The sequence below is a fragment of the Saccopteryx leptura genome, chromosome 2 (genome assembly GCF_036850995.1).
Source record: "Saccopteryx leptura isolate mSacLep1 chromosome 2, mSacLep1_pri_phased_curated, whole genome shotgun sequence".
NCBI classification, from domain to species: Eukaryota; Metazoa; Chordata; class Mammalia; order Chiroptera; family Emballonuridae; genus Saccopteryx; species Saccopteryx leptura.
Window position 1 is genome coordinate 332780930 of NC_089504.1, and position 14016 is coordinate 332794945.

Sequence of the window (14016 nt, forward strand, 5' to 3'; positions counted from 1 at the left end):
CCTCCACATGCTGTGTAGACGCTTTACCACTGAGCCAATCAGTCAGGGCCAACACTTTGATCTAAAGATTTCTTCAATTCTGGAAAATGTTTTTGTATTATCTATTTTAGAATTTTTTCCCCTCTCTTTGCTCTCTTTCTGGAATTTTTATTAGAAGCTGGACCTCAGGAATCAACCTTCTAATTTCCTATTATCTTGCCTCTTTTGTCTGCTTTCTAGGAGATACTTTCCAATGTTAAATTTTCTCTCTTCTATTGCATTTAAAACATTTTAAAGCATTTCTTGTTCTGTGTTTTTGTTGTTGTTGTTGTTTTTTAGCCAGAGAGACAGAGAGGAAGAGAGAGAGATGAGAAGCATCAACTCATAGTTGTGGCACTTTAGTTGTTCATTGATTGCTTCTTTATTTTTATTTTATTTATTCATTTTAGAGAGGAAAGAGAAAGGGAGAGAGAGAGACAGAGAGGAGAGAGAGACAGAGAGGGAGAAGGGGGGGAGGAGCTGGAAGCATCAACTCCCATATGTGCCTTGACCAGGCAAGCCCAGGGTTTCGAACCGGCGACCTCAGCATTTCCAGGTCGACACTTTATCCACTGCGCCACCACAGGTCAGGCCATTGATTGCTTCTTTTTTTATTACTATTTTTTTTTTTTTTGTATTTTTCCGAAGTTGGAAACGGGGAGGCAGTCAGACAGACTCCCACATGCGCCCGACCAGGATCCACCCGGCATGCCCACCAGGGGGCGATGCTCTGCCCATCTTGGGGTGTCGCTCTGCCACAATCAGAGCCATTCTAGTGCCTGAGGCAGAGGCCACAGAGCCATCCTCAGCGCCCGGGCTAACTTTGTTCCAATGGAGCCTTGGCTGCGGGAGGGGAAGAGAGAGAGAAGAAGCAGAGGGGGAGGGGTAGAGAAGCAGATGGGCGCTTCTCCTGTGTGCCCTGGCCGGGAATCAAACCCAGGACTCCTGCACGCCAGGTCGACGCTCTACCACTGAGCCAATCGGCCAGGACTGATTGCTTCTTATACATGCCTTGACCAGGGACTCCAGCCGAGTCAGTGATCCCTTGCTTAAGCCAACGACCTTGGGCTCAAGCCAGCAACTTTGGGGTTCAAACCGGCAACCTCTGGGCTCAAGCCGATGAGCCTGTGCTGAAGCTGAATGAGCCCACGCATAAGCTAGCAACCTCTGGGTTTCAAACCTGGGACCTTAGCATCTCAGGTGGACACTCTATCCACTGCACCACCACTGGTCAGGCTATAGAAGGTCTATCTTTTGAGGCTGTGGGATCCCTATATTTGAAGGATAATGCTGTCCTGTGAAATCTCAATAATTTCTGTCTGGCAGTGGCTGACCCCAGGACAGACCACCCAAAACACTGCATAACATCTTGAAATATGGGAGTAGCTTTATTTTCTTTTTTTTTGTTTGTTTGTTTTTTTTTGTTTGTTTGTTTGTTTTTTGTATTTTTCTGAAGCTGGAAACGGGGAGAGACAGTCAGACAGACTCCCGCATGCCCCTGACCGGGATCCACCCGGCACGCCCACCAGGGGCGAAGCTCTGCCCACCAGGGGGCGATGCTCTGCCCCTCCGGGGCGTCACTCTGCCCTGACCAGAGCCACTCTAGCGCCTGGGGCAGAGGCCAAGGAGCCATCCCCAGCGCCCGGGCCATCTTTGCTCCAATGGAGCCTTGGCTGCGGGAGGGGAAGAGAGAGACAGAGAGGAAGGGGGGGGTGGAGAAGCAAATGGGCGCTTCTCCTATGTGCCCTGGCCGGGAATCGAACCCGGGTCCCCCGCACGCCAGGCCGACGCTCTACCGCTGAGCCAACCGGCCAGGGTGCTTTATTTTCTTTTTAAATGCAGTTTCATTTTTCAATATTAAAGTACTATGTAAGTATTAAACATTTTGGGACAATAGTGAAAAGTAGAAAGAAGAAAATGATTGTACTCTCACCATTTTTTATTTAAAAAATTTTAAGACTTTATTCATTTAGAAAGGGGGGAGAGAGAGAGAGAGAAAGAGAAAGAGAGGAGGAGCAGGAAGCATCAACTTCCATATGTGCCTTGTCAAGGCAAACCCAGGGTTTCGAACCAGTGACCTCAGGGTTCCAGGTTGACACTTTATCCATTGAGCCAACATAGGTCAAGCCTGTACTTGTACCATTTAAGAACAAACATTAGAAACATTTTCCTGCATTTCTCATTTTATTTATTTGATTGATTTGAGAGAGAGAGAGAGAAAACATCACTTTGTTGTTCCACTTACTTATAAATTGACTGGTTGATTCTTATATGTGCTCTGACCTGGGATTGAACCTGCAACCGTGGCATATCAGGACGATGCTCGATCCAACTGAGCTGCCCAGCCAAGGCCTCTAAGTCTTTCTACATACTTTTATTTAGTTATGATTGTATTACATGTGCCAGGTGGTTTATCTTACCTTTTTGTATGAACATTATAACAAAGCATTTTCATTTGATCTTAGCCAAAAGGCTGAGACACAGTATGTAATGAAGCATTTTCCTACTAAACAAACTTCACATACATTAGACTGCAACAAACATACTACTCTGTATTCTGTCATTACCCTGTGTTGAATTTTCCTCCATGTTGTTTTCAGGTTCTCACTGTTTAAATAATGCTGTGATGAAAATTTTTTATGCACCCAGTTATTTTGGTAATTAGGATTATTTCCGTAGAATAAATTCCTACAAATGGAATTAGAGAATTTAAGACTCTTGTTATTTATTGCCAAATTGCTTTCCCAAAGGACTGAACCTATTTATAGAGAAACTTTCTAAAGAATTTTGAAAACTAATTCCACACGTGCCTCATGTCTGTGTTCCTTTGGAAATTGGTCTGCAGTTACTTTCAGTGTCTTAAACTGATTTTTTGTAACAAGCTTTATATTTTAATTCAACTTTTTATTTTGGGTTGAGTGTAATAGTCACATCAGTTATATAAGAAATAATAGAGATCTGTTTCTTCCAATTGCAATATCTTGTAAAACTCTAGTATAATATCACAACGAGGTGCAGATATTGATATTTTTACTTTTTTTTTTTTTTTCCTGAAGTGAGAAGCACAGAGGCAGTCAGACAGACTCCCTTATGTGCCCGACTGGGATCCACCCAGCATGCCCACTAGGGAGCGATGCTCTGCCCATCTGGGGGGTTGCTCCATTGTAGCCAGAGCCATTCTAGTGCCTGAGGCAGAGGCCATGGAGCCATCCTCAGCGCCTGGGCCAGCTTTGCTCCAGTGGAGCCTTGGCTGCAGGAGGGGTAGAGAGATTGAGAGAAAGGAGAGGGGGAAGGGTAGAGAAGCAGATGTGCGCTTCTCCTGTGTGCCCTGACCGAGAATCGAACCCGGGACTTCCACACGCCGGGCCAACACTCTACCACTGAGCCAACCAGTCAGGGTCATATTTTTACTAATTTTTTAAGTCAAAAGAGTGTTTCATACTTAATGGCAAAACAATTTTCAAAAGATATAAAAAAATATTAAAACTCCAAGTTCATATAAATAAATAAAGTAGATAAATGAAAGCCCCTTTCCTCTAACCCCTGGCCTCATTCCTAGAGGAAACCACTATGAAAGAAAAACAAACTAGGAGTTTCTATTTTCATATTCCTCAACTATATGTATATTTATATATATCCTGCAGTAGCTGGAACCAAGAAACACTACAGACTTCTGATAAAATCTCTCATGTCACTTAGGCCCCAGGAAATAGGAAATAAGCATTCTTCGAGCATCTCATTATAAGAATGAAATAATGCATTTTTGTTTCAGTGGCACCCTGGGGCACCTTGTCTCTGAGAGTAGGGGAAGCTGTCAGGTTGCCTGATAGGAAGTTGCATCTTATATCAACCAGTAAGAAAACAGGACCTAGCTTTGCTTTAGCAGTGAACTCTCAGAATATACAAGGATCTTGTTGAGGCGCAAGAAACTGCTCCCATGATATGAAATTATTTTTCTCTGTGCTTATTGAAAATTTATGTCAGTGGTCATTAGTGAGCTGACATTTAATAAGTATGCTTTTATCTTTTTTAAAATAATTTAAAGAATTTCAGGCCCTGGCCGGTTGGCTCAGTGGTAGAGTGTCGGCCTGGCGTGCAGGAGTCCTGGGTTCGATTTCCGGCCAGGGCACACAGGAGAAGCGCCCATCTGCTTCTCCATGCCTCCCCCTCTGCTTCCTCTCTGTCTCTCTCTTCCCCTCCCTCAGCCAAGGCTCCATTGGAGCAGAGTTGGCCTGGGCGCTGAGGATGGCTCTGTGGCCCCTGCCTCAGGCTCTAGAATGGCTCTGGTAGCAACAGAGCGACGCTGCAGATGGGCAGATCATCGCTCCCTGGTGGGCGCGCCGGGTGGATCCCAGTCGGGCGCATGCGGGAGTCTGACTGCCTCCCCATTTCCAACTTCAGAAAAATACAAAAAATAAAAAATAATAAATAAATAAATATGACAGTGCCCTTCTCCTTAACAAATTTCTGTTATGTTGGAAACTGGAATCTGTTAAACCCTTGAGAAGTAACATATTAACAGGAATTAATTAATATGGACAACTAAAGTTACAGGAGCAATAATAATTTAAAGATGTGGTTAATGCCTGGCCTGTGATGGTGCATTGGATAGAATGTCGACTTGGAACATTGAGGTCCCTGGTTCAAAAACCCTGGGCTTGCCTGGTCAAGGTACATACAACAACCAGTGAACATCTAAAGTGAGGCAACTATGAGTTGATACTTTTTGCTCCACCCCTCTCTCCTCTCTCAGTAAAATCAGTAAAAAAAAATTTATTTTTTTTTTACAGGGACAGAGAGTCAGAGAGAGGGATAGACAGGGACAGACAGGAACGGAGAGAGATGAGAAGCATCAATCATTAGGTTTTTTTTGTTGTTTTACAGAGACAGAGAGAGAGTCAGAGAGAGGGACAGACAGACAGGAACGAAGAGATGAGAAGCATTAATCATTAATTTTTGTTTGTTTGTTTGTTTTTTTCTGTATTTTTCTGAAGCCAGAAACGGGGAAAGACAGTCAGACAGACTCCCTCATGCGCCCGACTGGGATCCACCCGCATGCCCACCAGGGGGCAATGCTCTGCCCCTCCGGGGCGTTGCTCTGTTGTGACCAGAGCCACTCGAGTGCTTGGGGCAGAGGCCGAGGAGCCATCCCCAGCACCCGGGCCATCTTTGCTCCAGTGGAGCCTCGGCTGCGGGAGGGGAAGAGAGAGACAAAGAGGAAGGAAAAGGGGAGGGGTGGAGAAGCAGATGGGTGCCTCGCCTGTGTGCTCTGGCCGGGAATCGAACCCGGGACATCTGCAGGCCAGGCCGACGCTCTACCACTGAGCCAACCGGCCAGGGCCCAATCATTAGTTTTTTGTTGCGCATTGCGACACCTTAGTTGTTTATTGATTGCTTTCTCATATGTGCCCTGACCGCAGGCCTTCAGCAGACCAAGCTCGAGCCAGTGCACTTGGGTCCAAGCTGGTGAGCTTTTGCTCAAACCAGATGGATCCGTGCTCAAGCTGGCGACCTCGGGGTCTCGAACCTGGGTCCTCCGCATCCCAGTCTGACGCTCTATCCACTGTGCCACCGCCTGGTCAGGCAATCATTAGTTTTTTGTTGCGACACCTTAGTTGTTCATTGATTGCTTTTTCATATGTGCCTTAACCATGGACCTTCAGCAGACCAAGAACCCCTTGCTCAAGCCAGCGACCTTGGGTCCCAACTGGTGAGCTTTTTGCTCAAGCCAGATGAGCTCATGCTCAAGCTGGCGACCTCGGGGTCTCGAACCTGGGTCCTCTGCATCCCAGTTCAACACTCTATTCACTGTGCCACTGCCTGGTCAGGCTAAATAAAATCTTTTTTAAAAAAAAAAGAGGCCTGACCTGTGGTGGCGCAGTGGATAAAGCGTCGACCTGGAAATGCTGAGGTCGCCGGTTCGAAACCCTGGGCTTGCCTGGTCAAGGCACATATGGGAGTTGATGCTTCCAGCTCCTCCCCACCTTCTCTCTCTGTCTCTCCTCTCTCTCTCCCTCTCTGTCTCTCTCTCTCTCCCTTTCTCTCTCCTCTCTAAAATAAAAAAATAAAAAAAAATTAAAAAAAAAAAAAAGATATCATTCAGGAAAGTGAGTTTTGAGTAAAATCTAGAGGCTTTCCAGGTGGAGCTAAGAGCCTACTCAAAGGTTTGGGACTTGTCAGTGTCTGAAAATAGACTTTCCTGTTCAGAGCAGAGGATTTTTGGTGGAGGGTATGGAAAGTGAGACTTGTCAGGCTGACTGTATGGCTTACTTATGGTCCATCTCCTACAGATTCTGATTCATGAGGTCTGGGACCCAAGAGTTTACAACTACCCCAAGCAATTATTTTGATCATATAGGAAACTCTGGCCTATTTGGGGAGGACGATTTTTTTTACCATGCTCATGTTCGGCATGAACTCACTGGGTGTTTGTGTGTGAACATGAAACATAGGTTTGAAATGTGGCAGGAAGTGTATTTTGAGAATGTTTCCCAGTGGAGAACTATCACTGTTAAGAATCTCTGCAGCCTGACCAGGCGGTGGCGCAGTGGATAGAGTTTCAGACTGGGATGCAGAGGACCCAGGTTCGAGACCCCGAGGTCACCAGTTTGAGCGCCTGCTCATCTGGTTTGAGCAAAAAGCCCACCAGCTTGAACTCAAGGTTGCTGGCTCCAGCAAAGGGTTACTCGGTCTGCTGAAGGCCTGTGGTCAAGGCACATATGAGAAAGCAATCAATGAACAACTAAGGTGTTGCAACGCACAATGAAAAACTAATGATTGATGCTTCTCATCTCTCTCTGTTCCTGCCTGTCTATCCCTCTTTCTGACTCGCTCTCTGTCTTTGTAAAAAAAAAAAAAAAAGAATCTCTGCAAAGTGTGCCGCTGGTATTAAAATTTTAGTGAATGGAACATAACTCGGAGGAGGGCTGTAGCTTAAAAGTCAGGATTCTTCAGAGCTTGTGTACACACACATGCTACAGGACAGTGTTTGCAACAAAGAAATAACAGGGTCTGTGCCACGCCCTCTGCTTGTACTCTGCTAAGTACTCTACATGAATTATCTTTATTAATCTTCACCACAACTCCGTGACATATGTGCTGTTATTATCTCTACTTTATTATTATAGAAATTGAGGCTTTGCAAGCAGTGAAATAATGTGTTCAAGTTCTCACAATAAGTGATGGAGCCAGAATACAATCCAAGCAGTTTGATTCCAAAGGTCATGCTCTTACATGCTCAAAATTTGTTGAATGAATAAAGAATGAAAATTGAGTATAAAACTGATAGATAGTGCCTGACTTGTGGTGGCGCAGTGGATAAAGCGTCGACCTGGAAATGCTGAGGTCGCCAGTTCAAAACCCTGGGCTTGCCTGGTCAAGGCACATATGGGAGCTGATGCTTCCAGCTCCTCCCCCTCTTCTCTCTCTCTCTCTCTCTCCCTCTCCTCTCTAAAAAATGAATAAATAAATAAATAAATAAATAAAACAAAAAAAACTAAGGAAAAAAAACCCTCATAGATAGTAATGAAATATCTGATGGGAATTAAAAAATACACGTTATAGACATTCTGCAAATAGACTTCAAATCGGAAAGGATTTTAGAGGGATCACCTCCATAGCACCTCAACAAATCCTGTGTCCACTCTTGGACGGTACCTGTGACAGGTACCACTCAGTGCTTCCAAAGACCCTATCCTGTTTTTCAGCAGCTTAACACTTCTTTTAAGCTGAGATCTACCCCCTGTACTCTCTACCTATGTTTTTGTGCCAAACCCTGGTGCCATACTGTGCCCACCCGATTGACTGTGCAAAGCCTCTAAGCAGAGCTCAGGAGAGGGGATTGCTAGTCTCTCTGCCTGAACACTGCGTCCCGTCCTCTCATTTCCAGGGAACCAGAGGATTCTCCCACGCACTTCCTTCAGGTCTCTACTGAAATGTCATTTATCACAGAGGCCTTCCATGGCCAGCTCCCCACAGTTGTTCTCCATCCCATCAGTCCTCAGCCCCATCTGACATACAGTTTGCTAGTTCCCCCCACCTTGTCCCCAGAGTGCAGATTCCTTGAGTTGAGACTTGGTTTGTTTTGGTTCACTGCTGAATCCTCAGGCCTGTAGCAGTGCCTAGCACAAAAACGATGCTTCATAAGTATCTGTTAAATGATTGAAAAAGAGAGAAACAGAAACTTAAAAATGCCAGCACTGGGACATAGGAGAGAAACGGGAATCATGGATGGTAAGACAGTGACACTGGGTTGTAAATGGTATGGCTTTGGCTCAATTCATGCAGAATTCTATTCTTCTGATGGACTTTATGCACAAAAAATGCTCCACCCTATCTGCTGGCAGATTGTAATTGCAGGACGTATCTGTAGTAGAGTTCTATCAGCAGCAAGAACCTTTAATTTTTTCTGCTTTTTGTTTCAGATGAGACAAAAGGACCCAGTGAAAGGAATGACAGCGGATGATTAAGGCCACTCCTCCCCATTCTGCACTGTATGTACCCGTTTCTCATAGGTGCCAAAATCAGTGTGGGTCCTCAAGGCCTCAGCAGCTTACTGTGGAGTCTGAAAACTGGCTTTATTTCTCATCCTGCCCTCTAGTAATAATGATGACTGCCATGCTAATTAAACAGGCTTATAATGCTCTTGGGCTTCCATTGAAAGAAATTATGACTGTTAGGGCATTTCAGGGACATGTAATTTTACAAAGAACTACCCAGACAGAGACATGGACAGGGTGGTAAGACAGAGTGGGGTGGGGGTGGGGTGTAGGATTAAAGCTTATCTGCAACTACTTAACTCTTTCTCTTCTAACTTGAGCCATTTCAAGTTGAAGCTGGGATTCTAGGGCACTCTCTATACCCACACCCTGCCCCATGCCAGGACCCCAGTTCCTAACTCCCGACTGATAACATCCCCTGCCCCCCCAACCCAGGAAAGTCTGTTGGCATTTATTGTTGTATCTGGTGCTTCTTTCCTTCCTCTTTATACCCCCTGATACCACACTAAGTAACTGTCCTCATCAGAGACAGCATCTTTCAGAAGCCTGGAAAGTATTTCTTCCCAGGTCATACATAGGACCAGGATAGGATGTCCCTTGTTTCATATTGTTGCTCTTCCCTAGTCTGTTCCTTCTTTTTTTTTTTTTTTAAAGACAGAGAGAGAGTCAGAGAGAGGGGTAGATAGGGACAGACAGACAGGAAGGGAGAGAGATGAGAAGCATCAATCATCAGTTTTTTGTTGTGGCACTTTAGTTGTTCATTGATTGCTTTCTGATATGTGCCTTGACTGGGGGCTACAGCAGACCCAAGTAACCCCTTGCTCAAGCCAGCGACCTTGGGTCCAAGCTGGTGAGCTTTGCTCAAACCAGATGAGCCCACACTCAAGCTGGAGACCTCGGTCTCAAACCTGGGTCCTCTGCATCCCAGTCCGACGCTCTATCCACTGCGCCACCGCCTGGTCAGGCTATTATTTATTTATTTTACTTATTTTTTTATTTTATTTTATTTTATTTTATTTTTTTACAGAGACAGAGAGAGAGTCAGAGTGAGGGATAGACAGGGACAGACAGACAGGAATGGAGAGATGAGAAGCATCAATCATTAGTTTTTTCGTTGTACATTGCAACACCTTAGTTGTTCATTGATTGCTTTCTCATATGTGCCTTGACCACGGGCCTTCAGCAGACTGAGTAACCCCTTGCTGGAGCCAGCAACCTTGGGTCCAAGCTGGTGAATTTTTGCTCAAACCAGATGAGCCCACGCTCAAGCTGGCAATCTCAGGGTCTCAAACCTGGGTCTTCCGCATCCCAGTCTGACGCTCTATCCACTGCGCCACCGCCTGGTCAGGCTACTTATTTTTTTTAAAGAGAGGAACAGACAGACAGACAGGAAGGGAGAGAGATGAGAAGCATCAATTCTTTTTTTTTTTTTTTTTTCCTGAAGCTGGAAATGGGGAGAGACAGTCAGACAGACTCCCGCATGCGCCCGACTGGGATCCACCCGGCACACCCACCAGGGGCGATGCTCTGCCCCTCCGGGGCGTCGCTCTGCCACGACCAGAGCCACTCTAGCGCCTGGGGCAGAGGCCAAGGAGCCATCCCCAGCGCCCGGGCCATCTTTGCTCCAATGGAGCCTTGGCTGCGGGAGGGGAAGAGAGAGACAGAGAGGAAGGAGGGGGGGGGTGGAGAAGCAAATGGGTGCTTCTCCTATGTGCCCTGTCCGGGAATCAAACCCGGGTCTCCCGCACGCCAGGCCGACGCTCTACCGCTGAGCCAACCGGCCAGGGTCGAGAAGCATCAATTCTTCATTGCAACACTTTAGTTTTTCTTTGATTGCTTTCTCATATGTGCCTTGACTGGGGGAGGGAGCTCCAGCTGAGCCAGTACCCCTTGCTCAAGCCAGCGACCTTGGGCTTCAAGATAGTGACCCTTGGGCTCAAGCCAGAGACCATGGAGTCATGTCTATGACCCCACACTCAAGGCGGCGACCCCACACTCAAGCTAGTGAGCCTGTGCTCAAGCTGGTGAGCCCACACTCAAACCAGCAACCTCAGGGTTTTGAACCTGGGACCTCAGCATCCCAGACCAATGCTGTATCCACTGTGCCACCACCTGGTCAGCCTAATTCCATCCTTCTAATTGCTCCCAGTGCTCTTCACACCTCCAGACCTGCTGTTTTCCCAGCAGCTCAGAGTGGTCTTGGTCATAGAATGAAAAACCAGGCCTTGCTCCCCATTAGGCCCTGAGAGATTATTTTATCAAATAAAAACTGGCTGTCCACTAGCACTTAGGAGCCAAGGAGGCCTGGGGTCTCACCAGCAGTGATGCAAACCTCTGCTCACTCTCTCCCTGCCCTATGTGCTTGAGGAGAATTTCCGAGAAATAAAGGTTAGGATTAAGTAGATTGTTGCAATGCCAGCTTCTCAGTCACCCCTGCTACACTGACATCGTTCTTTTGAAATTTTCCAATTGATGATTTAATGGTCATGTTTTCCTCTGTTGCTTCCTTAATAATTGTATTTCTCTTCTAGTTTTGCAAGACAGTGGTCAACAGGAAGGCCCAGCAGCTCCACCCTCCTGAGTGACAGGCCATCTTCGGACGCAGCCTTTCTGTGCCCATTCTTCAGGCAACTTTCGATCCCTTACTGTAGCTAATTCTAGATGCCCTTTAATATTGTGAACAAATAGACCGTCTGGTATTATGAAGCCCATGTACACAGGAACCTGCTCCTCTGAGATGTGGCATGTAAGCTGCTGTATTTACAGCTCCTCATACTCCAGCCATTGTGTTCTCAACCCATTTCTGTGTGGCCCCCTCTTTATTTTCAAGTGATATTTTTAGTCTTTCAAAATAGCTGCCTTTGTGATGTGGTGATTTAAATGATTTAAGTTTGTTTGTTTTCAACCTTGGGATAAACTGAGGTATTTTGCTTCCTGGGCAGATCTTTGCAAATTGAGTGCTCATCTGGGGAGAGGGGATGAGTTAGAAATAAGAGTTTTTTTCCCCAAGTTCCACAGAACAGCAACGTGGCTTCATGACTCTGACCTCTGCTCCCAATAATCCATGGTTAGGGTACTCTAAGCACCAAGGAAATAACCAAGGCCCAGCCAGTCTCTGTTTTGAAAAATTAACAAATACAAATAACCCCTGTGCCAGGCATTGCATCTCTGGTCACTAGTCTTAGAACTATCTATGGCTTCTCAGCCCTCCTGTTGCCTATTCTGTCTGCATCTCTGCAGAGCCCATAACATGCCAGGGTCAGGTCTCCCTGGAGGGGCCTGTCCAGTGTGGCCCTTAGAATTGAGTCTGCCCCATATATACTAATTAGTCTGCACCCAAGGAGCTCTGTATGTCCATGTTCCTCTTCCCGTTTGGGCTGGTGCTGTCACTCAGCAATAATCTTTTCTCTGTGCTTTCTTAGATTCTTGTTCTCTGTTTGAGGCTGGTCAGGACACAAGGTTCCTGATCTTTTCATGCTGCACAAAATGAGCATGCAAAAAGCTTTTTTCCAACAGAACATGTTCCCTCATCTCCAGTTTCTGGAAAGGATTTGGGAATCTAGAACTCAGTTCGTCCTGCCCCCAGGCTGAGTTCTGTCCTGGACAATCATTAGCAAGTAGAGACTGTAGTACAGAACTCGACCAAAGTAGGCCGGTGAGAGCGTCTAGGCTCCGGGGAAATAGAAGCTGCTGAGCGCTTCCGTTTCCTTCGACTTGGAAGAACCTGGGTATGCCTTCTGGATGGGAGAATATGAGATAGCTGTAGTGTCACTTAACATTTCCCAAAACATGTGAAGTATGTTGGCCAAGTGGGGCTCCCTCCTACATAAACTTGAGGGTTTCCCTGCTCTGGTCCATCCCCATGGATAGTGTTCCTGGGCACAGTGATCCAAGTCCATGCTAGCCTGGGTGCAGCTGCTAACGAAACCAAATCTCTGTTGGGAAGCGAGAAGTAGGATGAGAAAATTTCTCCTCATGTTTCTGTCGGTTTGTTTTGCCTTATTTCTAAGTGCAATAAAGGAGTTGCTCACAGGTTGTACCTGTAACATCCGGAAGGCTGCTTTCCCTGTGGCCCTCCTGGGGCAAGGGTAGACGGACTCATACCCCTCAGCGTGGTTAGCTCCAACCGTCGAGGCCTCTTTGGGACCAGATGTCCAGTTACACTTTTCTTTTAGTCTCTCCACCTCGTGAGGTCTGTAGTAGCAATGGATCTGGCGCAGTTCTGTCAGTTATTAACATCTCAACTACTAGTAGCATTTATTTAACTGGGAAGGTTTAAGAGGCATTCCTACTGGAGAAAAATGTTAATGTTTTCCTACAAACTCTGTATTATCTATAATTATATTTGTGCTTAATGCTCTCCCTTCTTTGTTCATCACTAAGTGAAGTAAAGATGTGGGTTATCCTGGGAGAAACAATTGATAATATTCTAAGCAGACAGTTGCTTAGGTGCTTTGAGGGCCAGAGTTAGTCTCCTTCCTTCAGCTCTTCTGAGATCTACACATATCACTCCAGCTCTGGTGGGGGCTCGCTCTTTATCTGCCTTTTCTTTGGTTCCTCCAGTCTTCACCTGTTGCCCCAGTTTGAAAGCATCCACTTGAGCTGAACTAGAATTTGAAGTCAGTTGGATCTGGGGCTTCAGCCTACATAAAAATGAGGGTTTCCCTGCTCTAGTCCATCCCCACTGATAGTGTTGCTGCTGGGCAACAGTGTAGCCTTTTAAGTATCCCCCTTCCCTCTTCACCCCCAGCCCCCCAAACTGGCTAGCACTTAGAGGGGCTTAAATGAACGGCTCAGTTCCAGGGTAGTACCTGAGGATGTGCAATGGCCCTTCAGATTAACTGCTTCCATTAGACTTCCAGGGTCACAGTCCCAGCTGCAAGCAGCAGTGCCTCTGTAGAAGGGGTGCTGGGCTCTGGCCTTTTCACAGAGAGGTCAGGGACACGGTCAGAATTGTGGGCATGTGTATATCTTCCCAAGTTCTCTTACAGTCCCTGCTGGGACTCCCTGACTTAAATTGACTGGTTCCTAGTGCTACTTCTTTTACAAAATACACTTTGTAGACTTGATTAGATTACCTTATTTAATGTGAGTTTGTGCCTTTTTGTCTCAATCTTCCAATACAGGTATATTGGGGAGAAATGCAGTCTAATAAAATCCTAGACAGAGCTTTCTGGAGTCGAACTTATTGGTGATGTCCTTATGTCATTTCACGACTTCCATGTCCTCAAACTCTTGCTGGTGTCCCTTATCTTACCAGGGAAGGATTAGGAAAGGTACAAGATAGCTCTGAAAATTTCTGCAGGTGGATTTCTGTAAATTAAAACAGCCCCTTTTCGTTTTACTTATGCAAACATCACATATCTGAAAGGAATTTGGCCATTTCCTACTGACAATATTTCCTTTTTGCTTTTCTCTCCTTTCTTCACGTCTCCCTCTTTCTCCCATCCTACCAAGTAAAACATTTTAAATAGGATTTTTTTCCTTTCTTTTAGTGAGA

The 14016-nt window shown here is 45.9% G+C and overlaps 1 protein-coding gene across 1 annotated transcript in view; it reads left to right on the forward strand.

The window, feature by feature from the left end:
• The window catches only part of PITPNA (phosphatidylinositol transfer protein alpha), a 47917-nt gene extending 34232 nt beyond the window's left edge, over positions 1-13685 (forward strand). The window contains exons 11-12 of the mRNA XM_066363571.1: positions 8442-8510; positions 11048-13685. Coding sequence (XP_066219668.1) covers positions 8442-8486 — 45 coding nt within the window. The 3' untranslated portion in view covers positions 8487-8510; positions 11048-13685. The remainder of the gene's footprint in view (positions 1-8441; positions 8511-11047) is intronic.
• Positions 13686-14016: the final 331 nt, after the last annotated feature.